Genomic DNA, 24,775 nt, shown 5'->3' with positions numbered 1-24,775 from the left:
ACTTAAAAACACTTCCTCTTCCTGGATTTTCTTCCTTGCTTCTCCTAAGAGCCTGTCTATCCTAAGTGCTCCCCCTGCTGGGCCCCCAGCTACCATTACTTCTTCTAATCCAAATCCACTGACTGGATCTTGCTGCCTCATCTGACATGTCTTTTACTATTTTCCTCACACTCTGTCCACTTGCTCCTAGCTCCCTTGGGAGCAAGTGGACACACACACATTTCTCTACCTTTACGAAGAGTGAGTTCTCGAGGAGCCATTGTAGGACCGTCTGGACATGGTGGATTTGCTCTTCGTGGGACTTTGAGAAGATGAGGATGTCATCTAGGTAGACGAACACGTAGTGGTTCAACATGTCCCTCAGCACGTTGTTCACCAAGGCTTGGAACACGGCCATGGTGTTGGTTAAGCCAAAGGGCATGACGAGAAGAGAGACGGATGATGCTGGCAGCCAGGGAGTCATTGATGTAGGTCTCTATTGCCTTTCTCTCAGGGGCGGACAGGGAGTACAGACATCCCTTGGGAGGGGACATGCCAGGCTGGAGGTCAATGGCACAGTTGTAGGAGCGGTGAGGAGGCAGAGACATGGCCTTGGCCTTGCTGAAAACCTCTCTGAAGTCGTGGTACTCTGAGGGAACCCCAGCCACGTCTGGAGCGATGCTGGGTGGTGACGAGAACAGGGGTGAGGCAGCTTGTTTAAGGCAAAATTGATGACAAGATGAGCTCCACCCCAGTATGGCCCCAGTAGTCCAGTCTATGTGGGGATTGTGCCGATGAAACCACGGGTACCCCAGAATCAGGGGAATATTTGGAGAGTTCAAAATATGGAACTAGACAGTCTCATGGTGGTTGCCAGACATGAGGAACAGGAGCCTGGTCCAAGGCAGCCGTTAGCTGCTGCATCTGGGCAATTCATGCTGCTGGAGGGCGCTCTCAATCCTCTCAAAGCGATTCTGTGGTGAGGAGGTGTGTGCTGGGTCCATGACTGGCCAGATTGTACTGAAACGGGTGTTGGTAGGACCCAGTTGCAGCACAAAACACCACAGGGAAGATTGGTAATGACTTATTTGCAGGAACGAGGATGAACAGCAATATAGTTCAGGTCTATACACGGGTAAGTAGTCTCTTGGGGTTTGGAGTGGGCCAGGGGACCAGGGCTGGAGAGCTGTTGCACAGGTGAGTGGAGTGAGGTGACTGAGCTCACCCACACAGGTAAGAGTTTAAAGGAAAGCAACGGTACTGTAAGGAGCAGGCTGGAGACGTCGTCGAGGGAGCAGGAGGATCAGAACCAGCGGGGCAGACGAACCAGGAAGAAGCAGGCAGGCGGGTAATCACAGCCAGACGAAGGATGAGGAAACCAGCAGGGAAGTACTCACAAGACAAATCCATGAAGACAGTTGCGTTGACGAAGCAGGAGTCTCTGACAGTGAAGATCCCACAGGTTAGACGGTAGGGAAACTCACGTTGCAATGTCGGAGCTGGAGAACGCCAAACAGTCACAGGGACAGGCAGACGGGAACCAGGAAGTGCACAGGCAGAGCTTGTGGTCGGGGACAGAAGGCTGAGGCATTTACTGGGGCAGACACAAGCCAGGATGGTCAGAGATGAGCAGAGTTGATACCAAGAAGTCAGTCCGGAGATGAACGTTGGAAAGTACAAAGAACAATCTGGCAACGAGTGACTGAACCGGGGATGCGTATATACTGGCTTGATGAGTGATGACATGAAGCTGAGAGCCCAAGGTGGAGCTGAAGGCGCTGATGAGGTAGGTGTGGTCGGCCAGTGGGGTGAGACGGAGGCGGGGTAAGTGGAAAAACACTGAAGCAGCAGGTGAAGGCAGAGCAGGCTTTGACAATATGTCCATATTTAAATTTTTTATGAGCACATCAATGTCATAAAAGCGATGCAATTAAAGCAATGTTCAACAATCAGTAAACGCATCTCATTCTGAATAAAGCAAAGATAACCTCTCCTTACCATCTTGAATTGGTACTTGTGGCCATTTGCCAATGAATAGATTACATTATGGGTCAGAAAATTATTACTTATGTACACAAAAATGAACTGTCAGCAACTTGAGTAAAAAAAAGCAGAAGCTTTGTAGTTAAGGAGTTTGGATTTGGTTTTGTGACCAGAAGAATGTAGAAAATATATGCAGCCAGACAGAGGTAAAGCTGGTAGATGAGGAGATGTTAAAAGTTTTTTTTACTGGATATGGCTTTCTCAGGTCACGAAAGAATTTTTTTACAAATACTTTTAGTAAATAAATTTTAATCTTTTTTTTTTTTTTTTTTTTTTTTTAGTTTTACTGGCCTGGTTTCTCTGTATGAATTACCACCAGTGTGTATGAGCATCATAGCTGCCTGAGTTGGTGAATCCATGACTAACTCTGAGGTGGCATCTGATCAGAGAGAAAACATGGCAGATGGATTCAACCACTGGCAGAATCACAACAGGACAAAAAGACTGATTATTGTGTTAAAACCACAGTTCAACACCGTACTGGCCCCATACAATTTTTGTCAAACTCTGGTGTGATGGCAATGATTGGTGTCACTTTGATAACTGGAGTTAATTTTAGCATGACATTAATTAATTGTTTATCCATTTTTCATCTTTGGATCCTTCCAACTTTTATCTATTTTTTACACCTTCCTTTTTTCTACCTTCTATCTTTTTATAGGAACACGTGAAAGGCCGCCACTGTGACACTTGTCATCATGGTTTCCACACCCTGGAGCATCGAAACTCCCTGGGCTGTCTGCCGTGTGTGTGTGACATCAGTGGCACTGTGCCAGAGGGTACATGTGATATGCGGACCGGACAATGTCCATGCCGAGAGGGGGTGGAGGGAGCACAGTGCACCAACTGTGCCCACAACTACTACAACAGGAGTTTAGACCTACAGAGTAAGAGAACACAGTGCGAGAGCTTAAAGTTACGTCCAAGATTAGTTAAACTCCTTTAGTTGAGTCATACTGTATATCATACACTATATAGTTTGAGAGCTTTATGTAAGTTATTTTGTTTTTGAGTTTTCAAAGTTTTTATATTGTGTAAACAGTTACAGTTCGAGAGAAAAAGTTTAAGTAGATTATGGTTTCTGATGCTGTTTTTTGTCCTGTCAGAGGGGTTGTCCCAGGGTTGTGTACCATGTATCTGTGACCCCAGAGGAACAGTGGTGGGGACCATCTGTGATAGCACTACAGGGCAATGTGTTTGTGTCCCTACTCGCTATGGACAGGACTGTAGTAGCTGCCGACCAGGTGAGTCTGGATGGATGGATGGATGGATGGATGGAACAAAAAAAGTTAGGGCACATACCATGTTGGCACAAATGCCCTGAGCAGCAAGTCGTTCGACTCTTGGCTCACTGGACTCTTTGCTGCATGTCATTACTCCTGCTCTGTCCCTGCATTGCCTGTCAATCTTCACTGTCCTATCAAAAAAAGGCACAAAAATGCCCCCCAAAAAATGTGTGTGTGCTTGTACATGTGCATGTGTGCGTGTTGGCATGTGCTCTCTGCCAGATCTCCACTAAGTGATTGTCCTGCATGTGCCAGTTCTCAACAACAGCACGATAGAGAGGAAAGATTGGTTCCTCTCACTATCTCACTTTTTTGCTTGTGTGTGTGCATTAGCTCATGAATTAGTTTGAGTGTGTGTATTTGTGTGTGTGGTTCGTCTTATGGGACAAGAGGTAACAGATGTTGTATTGTGGCAGTAATGGAGAAGGACCAACAGCATAGTCAGGTTTACTGTAACACAAGTTTGGGAATATATTGATGGAAGGATGTTAAAAAGAGGAACAGAGGACACAAGATAATAGTTATTATCTTACAAATACCCACAAAATCAAGAAAAGGTGATATTCAGTACTGTTATGAGGTAACAGTTGTACATTTTGCTATCATGATCGATTGTTTTTTTTTCATTCCGGTGTTACACTGCATTTGGAAAGCTCAATTCCTACAAATTGTCCATCTTAATTTCCTCAGCTGCTAGTTTATGCCATTGTGAGTTCATTGCCAAAGTGGCTAAATAGAATATCTGATTTGTTTATTAGCTGCCAGGTCTTGAGAAAAATAAACCAAATTGATTTATACTTTAGAACCCAGAGTGCTTAATGTAACCTCAGACACACTTATTGGCTTTGTGCTAAATTTTATTACAAATAAATTGCAAACAACACCCCATAATGCTTATTAGGACAGCCATAAAATGAAGCAGGCTGTGTCCAAAATCGGTCACTCATTCACCTTTTTAAGGAATTTTATATTGAACACTATTACTCTATATAATCAGTTAAAAAATTACACTATTCAAAATATGCAGCGTGTATGACAGCTTGTTCATAGTTTTTATAATGCAAATGCAGTACTTTCAGCCCACTACATAGGATATAATTTATTTTCAATAGAGAATTATTGCGTAGAAAACACTGAAATAATATTAAATTGTAAGGTTTGTAATGTAAGGTTTTTGCAGGGCACAGCTTGGACATAAAATTATGTGTTTTGAGTTGTGTCTTCAGAAATCATCATGCGGATTCAACTTTTTAATGGTAGAAGAAAATAAAGGCAATAGCAAAGGAAGGAATGAGGAAAAGAAGTAGAGAGGAGAAATTAAAAAACAGAAAATACACTTGCAGGCAGATGAAAAGATTGTTAAAGTGACTGACAAGCAATCAGATTCATAATGTTGCTTTATTTTATCTTTATGTCTGTCTAGGCTTCTACCTCTCCCCAAATCAGAGTGTGTGTGTGGAGTGTGACTGCCATCCCATGGGAGCATCGCAGCGTGGTTGTGAGAGCCAGACCGGACAGTGTGTGTGTGCCCATCCGTCAGTGGGAGGGCGGCGCTGTGACCAGTGTCGTGAGATGTTCTTTGGATTCAACCCTGGCCTGGGCAGGTAACCATATAAAGTCAGTCTCACAGGCACACAGATGAACACCATATCTGTAGGTTTTACATCCTGTAAAGCTTTTATCCATTAATTGCACCACTACTACAAAAACATACACACACAGACATGCAGCGCACAAGCCAGCAGGTGCGGTCTCTGTAAAGACAGTTCACAGATAGGTAGCCAGACATATGACTTACATGAGTTAAGAGCTAATTTGACCTTTACCACTCATGTCTCCACCTGCAGGATATCTCACACATGACAGACACACACAAACAACTTAAAACACATATACACAAATGTAACTACACATTACACCCTGTGCAATACTGGTACGCACACACACACATACGTTCCTCTCAACAGGGTGTAATACCAGATAGATGGTCCACATGGTGTGTGTGTGTGTGTGTGTGTGTGTGTGTGTGTATGTATGTATGTATGTGTGTGTGTGTGTGTGTGCGCGCGCGCGTGTGTGCATGGGTGCATGTGTGTGTGCATGCGTGCGTGAGAGAGGGAGAGAGCGAGAGAGATCCGGCTGTGGCTGTGTGAGATCTCGTCATGGTAGAGAGGGATGGAGAGATGAAAAGCAACAGGGTGATAAAGACTGCTTCATGAAGACGATAAGGAAGGGCAGCACTGTGAGGAAAAGAGTGGAATAATATGAAAGAAAGGGGTTAAAAAGGACATTTCTGACATGGGTAAATAGTATCAGTGATAAAGGCAGAAAAACAGTAAAAGAGAAAGATAGGAAAACAAAGGCAGAGGCATAGGTCTTGTGAAAGGCATACATAAATGAACGATGTTTGTACCAGTGGACGAGTTAGTCCCTCTCTCTCTCTCTCTTTCTCTCTCTCTCTCTCTCTCTCTCTCTCTTTCTCTTTCTCTTTCTCTCTCTCTCTCTCTCTGTTTCCCTGTCTTCACTGTGTCTCATCTTATTTTCTCTCTGTGCATGAAGAAGGACAAATTAAGTCTTAGATTATTACTGCTGAATGCTTTTATTGTGTGTGTGCATATAGTATACATACAAACATACATATACATGCAACACATTTAGTCCTGTGTCACTGTGAGAACCAGGTCAGAGAAATGCTGACCGCCGTTCCCCTCATTGCAGGGAATATTACACTTACAGATGATTTTATTATAAAGGATTACATATCTAATATTCTAGTATTCTAAAACCTACAGTAACATACAATGTGTGTTTATGTGACCTAAACATCTCTGAAAATGTATTTATTTATTTATTTATTTATGTATGTATGTATGTATGTATGTATTTATTATATGGCACATTATCATATTGTAAAAATTTTATGTTCATTTGCACAACATACTGTTGTAAATACAACTTCTATCTCTGCCCCTCTCTCTCTCTGTCTCTCTCTCTCTAGCGCACACACACACACACACACACACACACACACACACGCAAACATACTGTACTTTGACGCTGATGAAAAAAGAGAATGGGTGTGATGTTGGTGTTTCCTTTCTCCTTGGGAATGGAGTGAAGGTCAAGTCGCCAAGGCATTTCTGTGTGTGTGTGTGCGTGTGTGTGTGTGAGTGGGAGCGAGCACCAGTTGACAGGACAAATTTGCGGCTCGTTATGAGACTGTGGCTTTTCACACAGTAATAAAGAAGGTGTAGTGCTGTGTGAGAGAGAGAGACAGAGCATGTGAGTACAGTATGTGGTAGAAAGAAAAACACATATGGACTGTGTGTGTGTGTGTGTGTGTGTGTGTGTGTGTGTGTGTGTGTGTGTGTGTGTGTGTGTGTGTGTGTGTGTGTGTGTCTAAAGGTGTGAGGTAGCTGGCCGGATGATCACCCACTGCCCAGCCCTAGTGAGGGTAACACCACACTGGTGACCCAGACGCATACACCATCAGACACACACACACGTGTACACACACACACACACAACACACTTTGACAACTCTGAGGGGAAAGCAGCTTCTGTGAAGTTAGTTTCACAGCTAGAGGATGGTGTGTGGGATAGATGGTAGTGAGGGTCTCCCTCACAGTGTTAAGGTGAAGACCCAACACCTTTCAGACACACATACTTATCCAGTTATCTTTGAAAATTTGCACACTAAGTGCATTCTCCGTCTCCATCTTTGGCTCACCATCCACACCCAAGCAATAGCATTTACTCCATGACTCTAAAGCACTATTTTACAACTGTGCAATTATCAATTAACAGAAAAAAACAGCATGTGGTTGACAATATCTGTGTGATGGTTGGTTTATGAAACTGTAGTAACAGCAGTATTACTAGCTAGCGAACTGTTAATTATTCAGGTAACTTGCAATGTAATATAGGTCTGTATTCTGTAAGGTCTATATATTTTAAATGTAAGTTGGAAGTACTGTATGTGTATTTTTGTCAGTGTCTAACATAGTTCTGGTAATGATTTTAAGTGTTTTGGAATTTTTTTCAATCAACGAGGTGTAGCCATGAATGAAAATTATGGCCTGTACAAAAACATCTTTATGACTTTTTTTTCTTTGCTTGACCAGGTGCCAGCCTTGTGCATGTGACCCAGTGGGCAGTGTAAATGGTTCATGTCATCCAGACTCAGGGGTGTGTGTGTGTAAGCTGCTGGTAACAGGAGTCAAGTGTGATGTATGTCAACCTGGAGCAAGTCATTTTAACCCTGCGAACCACTTTGGCTGCAGTAAAGGTGTGGTTTACATGTTAATAAACACACACACAAGATCACACTCAAACATACCAACCTAAGCATCAACAAAGATTGAGTCGATAAATGCATTGATTTAAAATTAATTCTTTGCAGTCCTCTTTTGGGGGTCTTACTGAATTATTTCTGACACTAATGACACATTTACGTATAATCAGTATCACTGTGTTCTATGGTATGTGTCTCTCTAAGATTAGATCATTTAATCAGTTTAGTCATAAGTTTTCTCTCTATATTTATCTCTTTCTATTGTACTTTTTCTTTTTCTGCAGCGCCCTCTCAGCAGCCTGCACCAGTTGGTTTTCCTTACAGTTCTTCTTCCATTCATCTCTCCTGGTATCCGCCTGACTCCCCAAATTCAAATAGACTCAACTACACACTAATCAGAGATGGACAGTCAGTGCATAGCATCCAAAGTGTCTATCCTTTCAGTAAGTATCCACACAGCTTTTCATACAACTATTATCTCTTTCTTACTGTTTCAAATACACATTATAAATACACAAATACACAAACATTGCTTTCTCTTGAATTTATCTCCTGCCACTCTAAAATCACTTTCCACCCTACTGTTTCCTTCTTCTTTTTCTTAAGGCCGTGGATCATTTGAAGACACCGGTTTGTCTCCCTACACCAACTACTCTTACTGGCTTATAACAGCTAATGTGGCTGGTGTGACAATAAGTGCATCGGCCTCATACCAAACCTTAGGTGCACCACCTGAAGCAGACCAGCTCCGTTTAAACCTTGTGGGACGACCAGGTTCAACCACAGCTAGCTTTAACTGGAGCACACCACGAAATGATACAGGCCCAGTGGTAAGGTAAGGAGGGAAGACAAGGAAAGCACTCAGGACACCAGAATATCAGCAGCTGTTATTTATTTATGAGGTGCTATATGTAAGTGTCTTGATTTGAAAATTCAGTTGCTGCTGACCAGCAAGCCCCAACTCACTCCGCCTTGTGTTGCGATGCCTGCAGGCAGGTCTCTCCTTCTACCGGGGGACTGTAACTCTGCCTTCTTAGACTGCAGCTGGTGATGCTAGTTGTTGTTCTGGTCAGGTAAAGAACTTGTACATGTGTCGCAACGCCAAACTTGACGAGGCTGCAGAGGAGATCAAGGACTGCTATTGGCAGATGCAGTTAGCGGGCTAGCTGTTTAACAGTTGACAGTGGGCTGGTTAGCAGATACTGAACTTTTGAAATTAAATATCTGAATATAGCACCTTCTAATGACGCAATCTGTATGATTCATCTAAAAGGTAGAACATGTCGCATGCCAAAAGTAAGTTGTTACATGTTGATATAAGATTGTCAGATTGCCCACAGAAGCCTTTCTTGGAGACAGAAATTGCTGCAAAATGTGCTGAATTTTTAATCCCTTCAAGCAAAGTAGAGTGAGACTGGCAGTAAAACAGATGAGTCAAAGGACGGACCAGTAAGCACATTTGTAGGGTAGCCTAAGTGGGAGAAGGGCATGAGTTTTCTCTTCAAATCAGAGATAGACCAATGCTAGGTTTTATTTATTTTTACCTTTTTAAGATTATTTTTGGGACATTTTGCTTTGAATTGATAGTGTATAGTTGAGAGGTAGAGAGGAAATGAGCGGATAGAGAGAGAGAGGGGGATGACCTGAAACAGTAGTCTTACAATTCAAACTAGGAACGCTGCAGTTTACATGGTACAAATCCTAGCCCCTTGGCCCCTGTGACATCCCAGCACTAGTTTTTTTAACTGAACCACATTACAAAAGCATGTGGCCTAGTAGAGTGACTGGGATGGATGAAAAAATGAAGAAAAGGGGAACTGATTACCACAATTTTTTGTCTCCCACAGGTTTGTGTTATCCTCCACTGAGTCATCTAGGCAAGAACCCATCATTCACTACACAGGCTTATCTACAGAGGCGGTGGCAAGTGATCTAAAGCCCTTCACCCAATATATTGTAATACTGGAGGTAAGTGGCAGACTGCCAGTGTTTTTAGTGGCTACATCTCTTTGACTACAGCACTAGTCAAAATTTAAAGACATAGTACTCATTCCCAATAAAAATACAGATATGTGAAGCAACTCCATCTTCAAAAGAATATAGCAAATACGCTTCAATCACAGTTTTTCAACCAGTGCACATTTTTAGCATGTAAAACCTAAGAAATGAAAATGACAAAGTCCTAACCTTGTCCACAGGCGTGCTCTTCTGGGGGGTGTACTTCTACCCAACCACTGTCTCTTCTGACAGCCTCTGCCCCCCCACAAAACCAACCTCCACCCAGAGTCACTGCTACAGGACCTCATACACTGCATGCTTCCTGGGAGCCCCCCAGCCAGCCAAATGGTAGGATCCCAGACTTACACTTGCATACGGAACAGCACATGTGGCATGTAAGACAGTTAAGAATAATTTGTGTGTTTACTTGAAGTATATTACAACTACATGACACAACAAATATAGAAATTATTAATGTCAATGTCAGAATAAATAATAGAGCAGAATAATCACACACACATACAACAGATATTTTAGGAAACATGAAACGCTAGCTTAGTGCTGTGGCTTTTCGGCTTGTGTCACTCAAGAAGTATGAGAATCAACTAACACCTCCACACACACACACACACACACACACACACGCACAAATACACTCTGAATTGGAACTGCCTTTGGTAAATCCAAAGAGCTTTGTAACGGCTCTAAGGCTCAGTGTCATACAAAGCCCTGTAACCTGGGTTTCTCTCTCTGTTTGTGTCTCTTGTTTTTTTTTTCTCTCTGTCTGTTAATCTGTTCCCCAATGTCAGTAATCCCTGTTACATGGGTTTCTCTATGTCTCCTTCCTTCATTTTCTCTGTCATCAATTCAGTATTTAAAGTACCGGTTTCTTCTGATGCCTTTGGCTTACTAGAAATGGATTTAACTCAGGGCAACAGGGGCTAAGACATTGATGACATTTTCAATTTTCTAATTGAAAGATAACTTTTGGAGTAACAGATATATCAGTGAAAACACACATAATTAAATAAGGCAAAGCACAGTAAAGTATTTTGTTGGCTGAGCAGTCAATACATAATGATTCACGTAAACTATTGTTGTTGCAGCTGTAACGGTTCCGCATAAGCCTCTCTATATTATTAGATCTTATTTATATTTATACTTATAACAAAATTTGGACACTCACTTATTCCATACTGGGTTTCTAAGTCTCTTATTGTGTTTTGCTGCTGCTCTGTCCTCAGCAGTGTCAAACACTGTCATTTTCCTATTAACAACTGGAATAGAGCATGTGAGATTATGACAATAGACTGTTTTCCACCAGAGAGCTAACAGACTAGCCGGGACTTAGTCATTATTAGCTTGTTTTCTACTACAGGGCCAAACACTGGCAAGGGCTTTCTCATTATTTGTGGTGTTTTTCTCAAAACAACATTGCTATGTATGAAAAAATGTTAGCATCCTGTTTCCAATGGGGATGTGTATTATTAAGCAGGGCTACAGTTTCTAATACACGCTTGATACTTTGAATCTTTATTCATAAACAGGTTGAATTGGCACTGGGATACTACTTAAATAAAGAAAAAAGTTAATTGTGTTGTAGCATTTCCCAATTATTACTGTAGCTACAACTGTTGCTTTTCTTATTTATTGTCAGATATAACTGCTTTTTGAGGAGTTCTTTTGTTATAGTCATCAGAACTAATCTCTTACACACTCATTTTGCTCTCTGTACAGGTGTTATAACAAGGTATGAGGTCTTTCTACGTGGACCACTGGAAACACAAAACCTTTCAAGTATGGCAGTTGAGAAGAAAGTGTTCTTCAGCTCTGGTTGGCTGGATCCAAGTGCTTCCTTAGAAGCACAGCTGACCAACAGGAGCACACTGTCACCTCCTGAGAACAGTACGATTATAGCAGGTCTGCAAGCGTTTTCCACCTATCAGATGAGAGTTACAAGTATCAATGTGGCCGGAAGAGTTACATCAGGGTGGACCACAGCACGCACCATGGAGGGAGGTTCGTATAAATTGCAATCATGGTTAAACTTGGTCATTATTACCGTGTACTCAGATACACCTCACGACTATAGAGTGTATCTGGGTTTAGTGTTGTAGTGCTGCGATTATTTTTTTATTAGTGTTTTACTGACAATGATTAGACATCAAACAAAATGACTTCACAGTCATCAGAAAGTCAAAGATAATGATTCAATGTTTTTTTTCCTTTGAGGGTTTTTAAAGGTTAGAGTCCTTGCCAAGTGGTGACCACCATGGCTGAATAGTTTTCTCCTCCGAGGACGATTAGTTGATGGCTCCATAAAAATTCTGTATCTGTATTCTCAGTCGAAAACTCCCAAGGTCTCTCTTTAAATCGAAATTGAAAGTATTTTATACTAGAAATTATGGCCCAAGTTTTGCTTCTAACTAATATAAGTCTGACCAGCTGTGTTCCTTGGTAGTAAGCGGTAGCATGCTCTATTTTACAGATAGGCAAGAAGAGCAGAACAACAAACTTAGGATTTGAAGCATTTATTTACTGACAAATAGCCTTAAGTGCACATACATTGTACTGTTACATTCACAGCTATACTGCTGACTTCTAATGCTGTGACCACACTGCCTGCATTGCATGTGCGTCTCTGCTGCGTCGCTGCTACTGCCAGCTCTATGTCGCTATTAGAGTGTTGGATTTCTTTTCATTATAAATTAAAATGCCACTGTCTCATTCAGATTCAGCTTAGACATAGATAACTATAGTGGAAGGTGTCGGTTTTAGGTAAATCGATTGTCAAGCTAGCTTTCAGAGACAATTGCCTACTGCATACTGATGAATACAAACAGGCAATATGAAATCCTTTACGGGACAGAATGCTGTTCTGATCAGACGTAAGGAGAGATATAGCTTCCACGTAAGTATTGATCTAATTGATGTCTATTTTTAGCTTTAACTGGGCAAGCACTGCTTGCCTTGCTTGCCCTGATGGCCAGCCTCTGGTAGTAAGATAGGTAAGTAGGTTAAAAGTTAGGTAGAATGAATTGTGGTGAATTGGAAAGATTATGAAGTCAAAAGCCAAAATGGCATGTAAATGTTGTGGTGTTGCAGATAAGCTGGAGGTTGCTGAACTTTCATGAAGCGGAAGAATGCAGCATAAGCTGTGAGCAAAAAAAGATTTTCATGAAGTAATGACAGAAATCCTGGATCTGAATAGCCACCAAAACATACTAAAGTGATGTTTTGGTCAAAATCTGTTCACCAGAGAATTTCACTGATGGATGTAATGGAAAATAAATTGTATTGAATAAATAAATGAAGAAAAAAGAAGAAAAAAAACAAAGAGGTATTTGTCAGAGGAGATGTAGAGAAGGGAAGTAGGGAGGAAATAAAAAAATGTGTGTGGGGGAGGGGAAACTCATTAAGGTATTTGAATTTCAAAGAGATGATATGGCTCATTAGGACTAAACGATTGCCTCCAACATCAGTCCAAGCTATGTGTCTGGATAACAAGCATATGATAACACCATTTTAAATGTGGAGTGTGTGTGTCCATGCTTGTGCATGCACATGTGCTGTGTTAGAGAGAAAGAATGTGACTGTGGTTATGTCTACCATGAATCACATTTCACAGCATATTTCACACCTAGATGCCATCAACAGTAGAATAAAAGAATCCTTCTTTCTAATCTGTCATGTAATAGTGGCTGTCACAACCATAGAATTATGGAATACTTAAATCCATTAAATCCACATAATATCCATTAAGTCTAGATTTTTAATGTATGTCTTTGTATCTAAATTTGTATTTTGTTTTTGATTAACCTACTGTAAAAGGTTCATTTTTAATGTTAAGTGGCAGTTAAAAGCAAATGGTTCAACATTAGAAATCAGCAACAAAGGTTAGTAGTCTAATCCTTTACACTTCAGAGACTAGCAGCAAATCTAAGGTTTTACTGTCAAATACACATAATCTAAAAGAAAATGCATCTTTTTTTAGACGTACTACTTTGCACTGATGTTCGACAACCAATAAGTGAAGTAGTAGTAGAATCAAATCTGAACTGTTGATTACTATGTACTTTTTGTCTACACATTGTTTTTAATGCAGCCAAAATCACTCTGGGAAATGTTGCAATTAGTAAATGAAGTTGAAGACGAGGCATCTTTGACGTGCATGGATTTAGCAGTGTGGTGAATTACATCCTAAGTTTCAAGTTTTAAGTTGTTAGCAGGTGAGAGATTATACTGGCCACATAATTTCCATGAAGAAGTGTTGATCACAGCTTGAATTATTATTATTGATCATGTTCAGCAGGAGAAGGCTAACACTGTCATGCCTTCTGTTGCTGGTTACTAAGGAAAACAGATGCGTAACATTATGTAGCCATCAACTTACTTACACATTGAGTAGAAGAAAAGCCAGTTCTGAGTCAGGCTGGAGCCCTTTAGTCACTTGTAGGTCTCTTTATCTGAGTAAAGCCAGACCAGTACTGGCTCCACCGTCGGACTGGGAAAGAAATTCAGCTATGGACTTATCCCCTGGGACCAGCCTGTACAAATGACCGACTATATGGAGATTGACAGAGCCAGAAGCCTTTTTAGCCGAAAAACGTGGTTTCTTCAGTGGAGGACATTCTCGAGAATCGCTTTTCACCTGAGCACTGGGTACTGCACTGTGCCATCTTGAGTAACACGTGTGATGTGTATATTTTCATATGCATGTGTGTGTGCCCATGTCTCCAGTCCCAGAGTTGATGGCTCCTCCAGAAGTGTCTGCACTGTCATCCTCCAGTCTCAAAGTTTCATGGAGCTCAACTGAGGGTCAAGGGGTCATCGCCAGAGGGCAGGTGACAGAATATTGGGTCAACTTGCTCACTGAGCAGACCAACAATCCCTATGCTCCTCCAGTGGTTAGTCAGGTAAGATGCACACACACATGCACTTGCACCCAATTAGTAAGGCAACTGAAAAACTTTGAAGCTTACCCACAGACCTTAGTTATGCCAATAGCTAAAAGTCAAGGTAAGGGGGCGTCGTGTGGCGTAGTGGTCTAAGCAGGCGCCCCATGTGTAGAGGCTACAGTCCTCGCTGCAGTTGGCCCCGGTTTGAGTCCCGCATAGGACGGCCTTTGCTGCATGTCATTCCCCCTCTCTCAGCCTCCCCATTTCCTGTCTCTCTCTACTGCACTATCAATAAAGGCATAAAAAGCCCAAAAAAATATATACTTTAAAAGTCAAGGTAAAAGGCTGTATATTCTATGATTTTGTCTTTTTTTTTTTTTTTTGAGGTTTGAGTTAGACTTATCTTTTAATGCTCCTGCATCCCCTCCTGATGCTCTCGTCTACTTCTTACCTCTTTTCTTCCATAGCTTTATTTTCCTGAAATGAAATACTTCATTGTCACTACAGATTTTCACTATTTTCACATTTTCTCACTGTCTCTCTTTTTCAGGTCTTGCATAGAGCCGGGCCATCGTCACAGCCTGTTTATATAGTGAAAGGACTGAAGTCTTACCATGTGTACAACTTCACTGTTACACTCTGCACAAAGATAGGTTGCATTACCAGTCTGCCAAGCACAGGACGGACCCTGCCAGCAGGTGAAACAAAAAGATCAGCACACAAACACACGTGAATGCAGACAAATATAAACAAATGTACACATTGCATCACACCAGTAAGCAGCTCTGCATAACTATTGAAATTACAATAATAACAGGTAAATGCAAACAGTGCCAATGTATTATCCCTTTGGTGCAGCCTATTCAAGGTGGGAATGTTGCGCCTTTATTCCACCTTGCTGGTCTGTGTAAAGGGTACAAACACGGAATGGAGGGGGGATAATGACAAGTCTTCTTAATGATTATATAATTTAAAAGATGCAATTGTCTGTTTAAAGGATTATGGCAGATCACTTACATACTGAGTGTAATATTGAATTACTTAAGTGCGTGGTGTTCATAACTACTGCAACACAAGCCTCTGACGTACTGTATGCACACACACATCCAAAAGCACATAGTCAGTCATTGGGTACTTGAGTGTCGACAGCATTTGTCGTGTTAACCAGAGGGGATATTCATGGCAAGCGGCAGTAAAAACAATTTACTGTTAATTACAAGGAGAAAAATGTGGCGTAGCTCACACTTCCTGCTGGCCATGAATCAAACACACACACACACAGTTACAGAAACACACATACGATGTCTCTCTCTCTCTTTCTCGCTCTCTTCCTTAGATTTATAACCATTATGGAAGTAGGATGAATTAGCTGTGTTTAATAACTCAGGCACAAATCTCTGGGAATGAGATGAGCACTAATTGATCAGTGCAGGATGACATAGACACACACACACACACACACACAATTTTTATTCATTCTCTTTATCTGTCTGCTTCTTTGTGACAGTCTATTGCTTTCTCACTTTTTCACTCATAGCATCCATCACTCCGATCTCTACCTGGCGCTTTCACTTAAACACAAAATAGCACATGGCAGCAGAGAAACATGAATCATTCAGCAATATACATATCGCACAGACACGCACACTTGACCCTTCAACACACTTTTCCATCTGTTCACTCATGGTCTCTACTCTTGCTGCTCATTTTATGTTTTTTTATGTTTTGTTTTTGTTTTGTTTATTCTTTTAGGTGAATAGACAATGAGTGCGCTGAGTGGATGTGAAAAAAAACCTTTCATGTATAAATACTTGCTCAGGGATTTGTGCTTTTGAACATGCACTAAACAGCTACATCTGTTGACATGCCGAATATTTTCATTTCATACAGTTCTCAAAAAGTCCTTCCTTATGTTTATTGTGATGAATGATACTTCATATTGTAATCGGTGGACTTTTTAAATGTATATTTAATGGCTACATCTGTTGACACAGCCTCACTGTTTATTTCAAGTGATTCCAAAGACTTCTCTTGACTGTAATACAGTACAATACAATATGGCTTATTGTACCCAGTTGACTTTTTGAATGTATTTTTAACAGCCACATCTGTTGCCACCGTTTTGTTTCATCCAACGCCAAAGATGTCCCTTGTTTCAACTATAAGAAATGATAATGGCATATGCCGTTTGGCAGATTTTTCTTTTTTAATCTCAAAACTATTTGCATAGCATGTGCTACTCCGCTGGGTGTTGTGCTTCTGTTGGAGCTTCACACCTCATATTACTTTTTTTCATTTGGTTCAAGACTATCATCTTGAGAATTCACAGAAAACACTGAAGATTTTTAGAGAATAACCTAAGAGAGGTATTGGGAGGTGCACACCTCCTTAGAATTGTTTTACAGTTTAACCTCTCCCCCTTTATAAAAAGACTGGGCTGTAGTGTATCCGTATAGCATGGGAAAAATGAGCTGTAATCACAAGATGGAAGAAAGTTCTGAAAAACTGTTGCCTTATTTTTGTTTTTGTGACCATTTACTGTATACCACCATGGATGTCTACATGTAATTCCTTAAGTTTCTTCCTCCTAAGAAATTTGGCCTCTCATTTTTATTAAAAATTCTCATCAACAGCAATTCTGTTGACTAAAGACTTCCCACATGATTTCTTCACAAATCCGTCCAAAAGTTGGCCCTTCCAGTATTTTTCTACAGAAATCCCCAAACTGAGAAACAAACTCAGTTTTTGGAGGAAATTATCCTCACATTAAGTGTACTCCTTGTAAGAGCTACTTGAGCGCAGTACTGATGCGCTGATAAATCTACTGCACACAAGGCTGGGCCATTAGAGCCAGCTACCATCTGCTGTAAGTGAGCAGACAGCATCTGTGAAACCACTGGAGTTACACCAAAGCACATGACTAAACATTAGCGCGCACACTGAGACAGACGTAACAACACAAGGAGAGAGCTCTCTGTCCATGTGTGTTGATGCATATGCAGTTGTTTCATTGTGTGTGTCTCCCCACAAAGTTATCGATCACGACGTAAAGTGAGTGGCTAATCAGGGGCTGATGGTGATGTTTTATGTATCCTACATCCATAAAGGCTTGTTCTACAAGACATACACAAAGAGAGACATACCCACATACACACTCACACTGTAACACCACTCAACAGAACAGGAACTTTATTGATTTACGCATAATTGGCCTGAGGCCCTTCTTGAGGAGAGAAATATGCATGGCAAGGGATCGCCATGTCAATAAGCGGTGTGCTTGTGTGCGTGGTGTAACTGTACGTTAAGAGGCTGTTAAGACATGTCAGTTGCTGTAAAAACAGAAAACACACACACACAAGCACAATTGCTCCTGGGAGCTGGCCCATGATTTAGCTGCTTCATTACCATGTCGGCAGCTAAAATTAACCTTTCTGGTGGACTGTTAACCTTGTGTGTGTGTGTGTGTGTGTGTGTGCGCGCGCATGTGTGTTTGAGCACACTTGTGATAAGGCAAGTGGCTTTCGTCAAACTGAATGTGTCATAGTGTTAAGTACATTTCAGTGAATTAACAAGCAGATACAATAAATGAATACATGACACGCAAAGAATACAGGACAGCACATTAGAAGGAATCACTAAAGAGGAAAGCTGTCTTATATGACACAAAAACCACCATCAAACACACACACAGAAACACTCCACTGTACTTTGAAGCCTGACAAAGTTTGTAATGCTTTTCCCCTGTTATGAACGTTTTGTGGATAGAAGACTGGTTGTCCAATTTTTATTATGTGATGGACTTATTCACGGTACCTCTTGCCCGGAACATGTAGCTCCCCATAATTACAGACAGAAGACCTTATTCCCAAGAAGGCAGTAACTGATGAGTAAGTGAGAAAAGAAAATGAGTTAATGGAGGAACGGCATTTTCTGTCATTGCACACAAGATAAAGAGACAAGTGGCCCACAGAGTGGTACATATTAGTGCTACCCATTTTGAAATATGTTGGGATTCATGCAGTATTTATTATTTTCAATGTTTTTATCCTAAGGTTTCATACTTTTACACAAAATCAGCTTTTTTCCGTGACCTGCTCTTTCAAGTGTTCAACACACAATCTTGTCATAAATTGCAATTTTCAAGTTTTTCAGACAACGTTTAAATTCCTACTGACAGAAATCAACACACAAAAGCATTCATTTATGACATTAGATCATCCAACAGAACAAGACTAGGTCAAGATAGGGATGTCATAATACCAGAAATGTGGTAGTAGCAAGCAGTAATTTAAATTGACTAACATGGTGACTGACCCATAGTGTGAAAAAATTATTTAAAAAGTCAGTGTTATATTTTGTCAGACTGAACAATGTCTACAAATGTTATGAGCACCCAACTCTCGCTTACATTTACATTCACTCATTTGGCAGACACTTTATGCAAAGTGACTTCCAAGTGAATGACAACAGTAAAAGCTTTAGTGCAGTAGGAGGCCTTGAAGTGCTCAATCTGTTCAACAAGGAAAAGAGCAAGGAGATCAGGTAAAAGTGCACCAAAAGTGTTAGTTAGTCATGTTAGGGTGTTAGAGGTGTAAGGAGAGGAGGTGCTCTCAGAAGAGTCTTCTACAAATGAGATGGCAATTCCAGACACCATTCTTGGTGGAACACACTGGTCAAGAAGGCCAGTACGATTGAGAAGATGCTGTGTTAGCCTAAACAAGATAACGTTTGCAAACAATAATGGTAACATTTCAGGTCATGAACATTTTGATTACATGTTGATGACACTCTTACATTAATGTGTTAACAATTGAAATTCACTCACCCTGAATTCTGTCCACAGATCCAGATGTTTGTCTTTGAGGTGCTTAGATAAATTTGAGATGTTTCCTCCTTTCATTTGAAATGCTCTGTGGCATCGTTTGTATCCTGGCTATTGGTCGTCTGTAACTTGTCCCTGATGATCTGCGTCAAATACAAAATATCTGTCCTCAGCTCCAACAGGCATGTTTTTTTTTTTCAGTCCTGGCGAACCTGTTGCTGCACAAATTTTCTGAATTTTGGCATCGTCTTGTATTTGTTCTTGTGACATCCCAAGTTAAAACCTAGTATATGTTTGGACCATGTCTTAGACTGTTTACATTCTTCCTGATGTCAGCCCTCTATCAATTGGCTTCCTTCTACTCTTTGATACAGTGAATTCTCAATAAAGCTGTTCTCATTTACATATTTCCATCATTGACCATTTTGCTACTGAGTTTAACTTAAAAGCCTAGCTTGCCCTCCCAGTGGCTTGTGCTGCCTTATGTACAGATACTGCAAGACATAATTGTTCACAAGATAAAGGTCTCCTATAGACTGTTCACACACAACTAACTTTCCATTTTAGAAACTCAATGCCATACCAACGTCTCTACTGTAATCCTGTAGCCATTAGATTTTTGCATTTTTTTATCTACCTGCCTACTCTCTGGTGCACCTAACACCAAAAAGAATAATTTGTTTTCTGGCAGATCAAACATCAAAGTAGTACACCCATGTTTAAAGCAAGGCTGTAAGCTGATGTATATATATGTGTGTGTGCATGTGTGATCTAAATGTCACCATAGCTCAATTTCAATAGACTGGTAAGCTATCGATTGGAAGTAATTTATGGTTTGATGTGCCAAGATGAGCCACCTAAGACAAGCTGTCCACCTCCCTTTTAAGAGCTCTATTAGAACTCACACTAAAGATGGTCCGCATGTGAGTCACTGAGAGCTAATTTACTCCTACCATAGACCATTTAGACCATTACTGAAACACACACACACACACAGAAACATGACGATGGAATGACACTTAATACACACACATCTTTCCCATCTCTACACCAGTCCATCACTTGCTATGTTTCTCTCTCCATCCTTATATATCTCCTCTCACCATATCAGCCAGTCTCTGGTTGATTTATTTATGATACATGTTGGGACTGAAGCTCCAGTAGCTCCCAGTGTGTTTCAAAGGGACATTTAATTTAACATCTAAAGTGAAAGAAGGAAATTAAATTGACCCTCTGTTAAAAGAAAATGGGACATTTATCCAGTCCGGCCATAAAATAGGCATGAGAAATGCACTGAAGTCATTCTACTGAAAAAAATCAAATCAAATCAAATCAAATCAAATCAAATCAAGACAACATAAGAATGTTTCTGAGTACGCTATTATTTGTGTCCGACTCTGTCTCTATGTGGCTGTGTGTCTATATGCTTCCATTTTAGATACATTGAACAAACAAAACACTGTGTTGTAAAAGTAAGAACGAAGCTCACAAATCGACATATTATGAAAATGTGATTAAAAGTTAGAAAAGTTCTTATTTCCATAGAGTTGACATTCAGTCTAATTTTCTACCTTTCTGTCCTCAGCTCCAACAGGACTGTCTCCACCTCGATTATATCCAGTAAATGGAACCATGATTCAGATAGACTGGGACCCCCCAGTCCAACTCAATGGACCACACCCACTATATCAGGTCTGTAAGAGTATTGGCTTACAATACATACAGTTTCTGCCAGTTGGCATTATTTTCTTAATTAATTTTTGTGTGTTTGTGTGTTTTAGCAAGAAAATATTCATACCCATGCACAGCCTACATAGGCCTGTGGAGTTGTACTGTACAGGATGTAATTTAGCGCACCACTTCATGTCAGACTGAAATATGTCGATATGGATGGATTGGCACAAAATTTGGTGCAGACATTCATAGTTCCCACAGGATGAATCATAATGACTTTTCTTCTGGTGCCAAGATGAGGTTGACATTTGTGATTTTAATTGAAAAGTCTTAACAGCTGTTGGATATAAATTTGCTACACACATTCAAGCCCCCTTCAGATAAATTTTAATCTCTTTGGGGATCCTCTGACTTTTCATCTAGTGACACCATCCGGTCAAATTCTTTGGTTTATGACTGAATACCTGCAAGACTAGCTGTACATTGTGTTTATAGCTAATTGGCAAATTTTAGCATTGTAATATGCTAACATCATCATGATATAAACATTATACTTAATATCAGCATGTTAGCATTGTGATGGAGAGCATCTTAGCATGCTTACGTCAGCATTTAGCATTATGTCAATTCACAGGCTCTTAGTGCTGCTAGCAGGGCTGTAGCCTCTTAGTCTTGTTTTATTGTTGTGTCTTAATTTTACCTGGACTTGTGAAATATAGTGTTTATTGTGATTCTGATATATGTAGCTGAAGTAATACGTACAAAGAAGTGTATGATTTTCTTAGCTTTTCATAGCTGCAGTTTTAATAAAAGAAATATGGCAATCCTAAAATAAACACTTGAGTATTGTTTCTGCAAACTTGTTATTCTTATTTTTATTCTATGTTATTAATTTTCCAGTTGGAGAGGACGGATGTCTCTCTCTCTGACCCACACGTTCCTGTTGTGAGAGGAACCAGATTCCCTGGGAACAGTTACTACCGGTTTCCCAGTGACACTCTTCCTGTCAACACTGACTTTACAGGTAGTATGTCTAGTAACATGCAGATGTGTGTGTATTAGAAAATGGACACCATATTTGTCTGCATTTCTCTAAACTGTGCATGTGAGTTTGTGTGTGCATGCATATATACAAGCCTGTGTTTGTGGATATGTTTTTGTGGTGTGCTGTGATCGCGCTCCATTCTCTGAGTCTTCTAGTGACATTCCTTTAGAATGACTTCCCCAGTCATCTTAAAGGTCAATTATCTTTCTGTTTACCAGCATCATTAGAGGGTTGAGCAGCACAGCCAAACATGTTCTGCTTCATCTGAGAACATCACCCAGTCTGACGCTCATAATTAATGACTGCTGATACTAATCAGTGGGATTTGAGCAGGCAAAGCTCTCCGACTGTCCTGCACAAACCTTGTAGCACCAGTTATGTCTCTCTGTGTGGACATGATGTTTAAATAGATCAAATCTTGCCATGTTGATGTTGCATTTCTAAGTGTCAAAATGAATTTACATTTGTTGGCAAACCATTTTTTTTTTTTTTTTTTTTAATTTTTGACAAATGCATATCTTTGTGCAGATAAGTTTTGATCTGTAATCTGTAATGTGCTCACCAGTAATTGAGCCAACAAAGCTGTCTGTGTTGGTCACATAATCTTGTTCCATCCAAAATACCAAAATATGTCTGCCCCCCACATAGTGGGGATCCATATACAGTTCATTTTAAATCTGAAATGCTAGGAGTTTACATAACAACATGTTACTGAAGAGAGCCACAGGATTTGAATTTGACCTTTTAGTGGCCTTTGTGATGGGAAGGTGGGAAAGGGAGTTTTGAATCAAAAGGAGGAAGAATTGAGTTGACAAAAATCAAGAAGTTTTTGTGTGCTCATCCTTCTCATAGTTTCCTTTCTCCACAAAGGATAAGTGTGTTTCATGCATCCGAGTGGCGTAAATGTGTGTGACTGTATGAATGTGAATAAGGTTGTGGCTGCAAATTATGTCTTTATTCAAACACAAGGCTGAGGTGATTGTTTTAATACCAGAAGAATTTCTTGCATTCTCCTTGTTCTTTAAAAGTAACGGATCACTCTTTAAATGTTAATGTTTCCTCCGAGTTCTTCTGGAACCAAATGGTAAAACAGTGTAGATTGTCTTAATGTAAATGAGTAAACCCCATTTTGTAAAGAAATCCCAAGAAACAGCTGGATTGCCTCTTATTCTTTATCTTAACACATGGTCTCTGATTCTTGTTCATTGCTCTCTCTCTCTGAGCGCTGTGTATTTTTTATATCTCAAATCAACAAGTGATGATTTTGATCATATTCACGCTCCTTCGGCACAAAGGTAAATAGATTTCTCAGAATACTACCAGCAAATAGATGATGATTTTTGCTCTTGAGGGTTTTGTCTCATCTCCTCCACTCTCCTCCTTCATAAAGGGTAATGGATCAGACAATCACTTTCAGACCGGATCTATTGTGGACCATCAATGTGTCGGCAGTACTCAAACCATCGCCCTTTTACAACCATCAATACTAATAGCATCATCTACAGACAATTATTCCCATCGAAGCGCACGGAACAGCGAACAAATCAAAGCCAAATTGGATTATGAATGTAATGCAGTGTAATGCCCCCTCGAGAGTCAATTGATCACTGAGGAAAGACTCGTCAATCGTTGATGTCTTGTGGAAACCTAGTAACTCCAGCAATAACAAATTTTCATACGAGTTGAATAGTCTTTTTTTTGTTCCGTTTCATAATGATCTGATGATATTTCAATCAAAACACAACACAAAATTTGGACCATGCATTGATTTGAAATTGGATTCTTTTGGATCTTCAGAAAACTTTACATACGTTTTTTTTGTTTGTTTGTTTTCCCCAGTGGTAACAGCAGATCAACATTTTTCTCCATCAACATTAAACACCATTCTATGAACATTAATCATTTATTGTCTCCTTGAATAGTTAATCAAGGTTCTTACTGCAGACTTTTTCATTTCCTAAATTAAAGACAGATCTTTGAACAGGGACAATTTTGTTTGTGTTAAATTTAGTTAAGCTCTAAATGGTTTACCCTGTAAAATCACTTGATATTTGCCCTTTCACCTTTAATTTTATGGCCACTTTACTAAAATAATTTAAGGCCAAATAGGTTGTTTTCTATGTGCCATTATTGTGATAGGAGTGCATATTTCCATAAATGATAAGTCTGTTCACTTGATTAACGATGCTTCTTGATGCTGAATGAATTTAGGGTACTTGAGGTCAATATTTACCACACTGAATCTTACTTTAGATAAAACAGGATTATAACGATATGCAAGCATGCTGTGATATGAATACCCTGTAAGTGCTTGTTTCCATAAATGCATGTTAGTCCATTTATCTTACCTGTAATGTTTCTGTATCCAAAGCCCTATGATGTGACTTCCTGCTCTCCTTGTTCATCTTTGAATTAAGGACTCTGTGCATTTCAGTTAAAACTAGAATGCATCTTTGTAGAAAAAAAAGTATTTAAATGGTTACATGGTCAAAACAGATTATATAGTCCTCTCTCCTCATTTATAATTCTTCAGTATTTGAGCCTGGAATGGGCTGATTGTAATGAGGATGATGGCCTGCTCATTTTTTCACTAATCCAGATGTATTTCTTCAACCCACAGTAAATGAAGAGAGATGAAACATCACAAACATATTTCAGAAAAAAAAGAACAAAAAAATGAATGCAGGAACAAATAGACTTGGATAATTTCCAGACACATCTAATACAGTACGTTGC

General features: G+C 40.1%; 1 protein-coding gene across 1 annotated transcript in view; it reads left to right on the top strand.

The window, feature by feature from the left end:
- Window positions 1-24,775, top strand: part of ush2a (usherin) — a 204,912-nt gene that overhangs the window by 50,514 nt on the left and 129,623 nt on the right. Inside the window, exons 16-28 of the mRNA XM_022741757.1 lie at window positions 2,684-2,909; window positions 3,129-3,266; window positions 4,732-4,912; window positions 7,433-7,596; window positions 7,887-8,045; window positions 8,209-8,437; window positions 9,450-9,570; window positions 9,801-9,948; window positions 11,338-11,619; window positions 14,341-14,516; window positions 15,049-15,196; window positions 20,906-21,012; window positions 21,895-22,018. Of these exons, the coding sequence (XP_022597478.1) occupies window positions 2,684-2,909; window positions 3,129-3,266; window positions 4,732-4,912; window positions 7,433-7,596; window positions 7,887-8,045; window positions 8,209-8,437; window positions 9,450-9,570; window positions 9,801-9,948; window positions 11,338-11,619; window positions 14,341-14,516; window positions 15,049-15,196; window positions 20,906-21,012; window positions 21,895-22,018 (2,203 nt within the window). The remainder of the gene's footprint in view (window positions 1-2,683; window positions 2,910-3,128; window positions 3,267-4,731; window positions 4,913-7,432; window positions 7,597-7,886; window positions 8,046-8,208; window positions 8,438-9,449; window positions 9,571-9,800; window positions 9,949-11,337; window positions 11,620-14,340; window positions 14,517-15,048; window positions 15,197-20,905; window positions 21,013-21,894; window positions 22,019-24,775) is intronic.

Source organism: Seriola dumerili, unplaced genomic scaffold, assembly GCF_002260705.1.
Source record: "Seriola dumerili isolate Sdu_G_001 unplaced genomic scaffold, Sdu_1.0 BDQW01000003.1, whole genome shotgun sequence".
Lineage (NCBI taxonomy): Eukaryota > Metazoa > Chordata > Actinopteri > Carangiformes > Carangidae > Seriola > Seriola dumerili.
The sequence above is the reverse complement of the archived record's forward strand: the minus strand, read 5'-3'. Positions and strand labels throughout refer to the sequence as shown.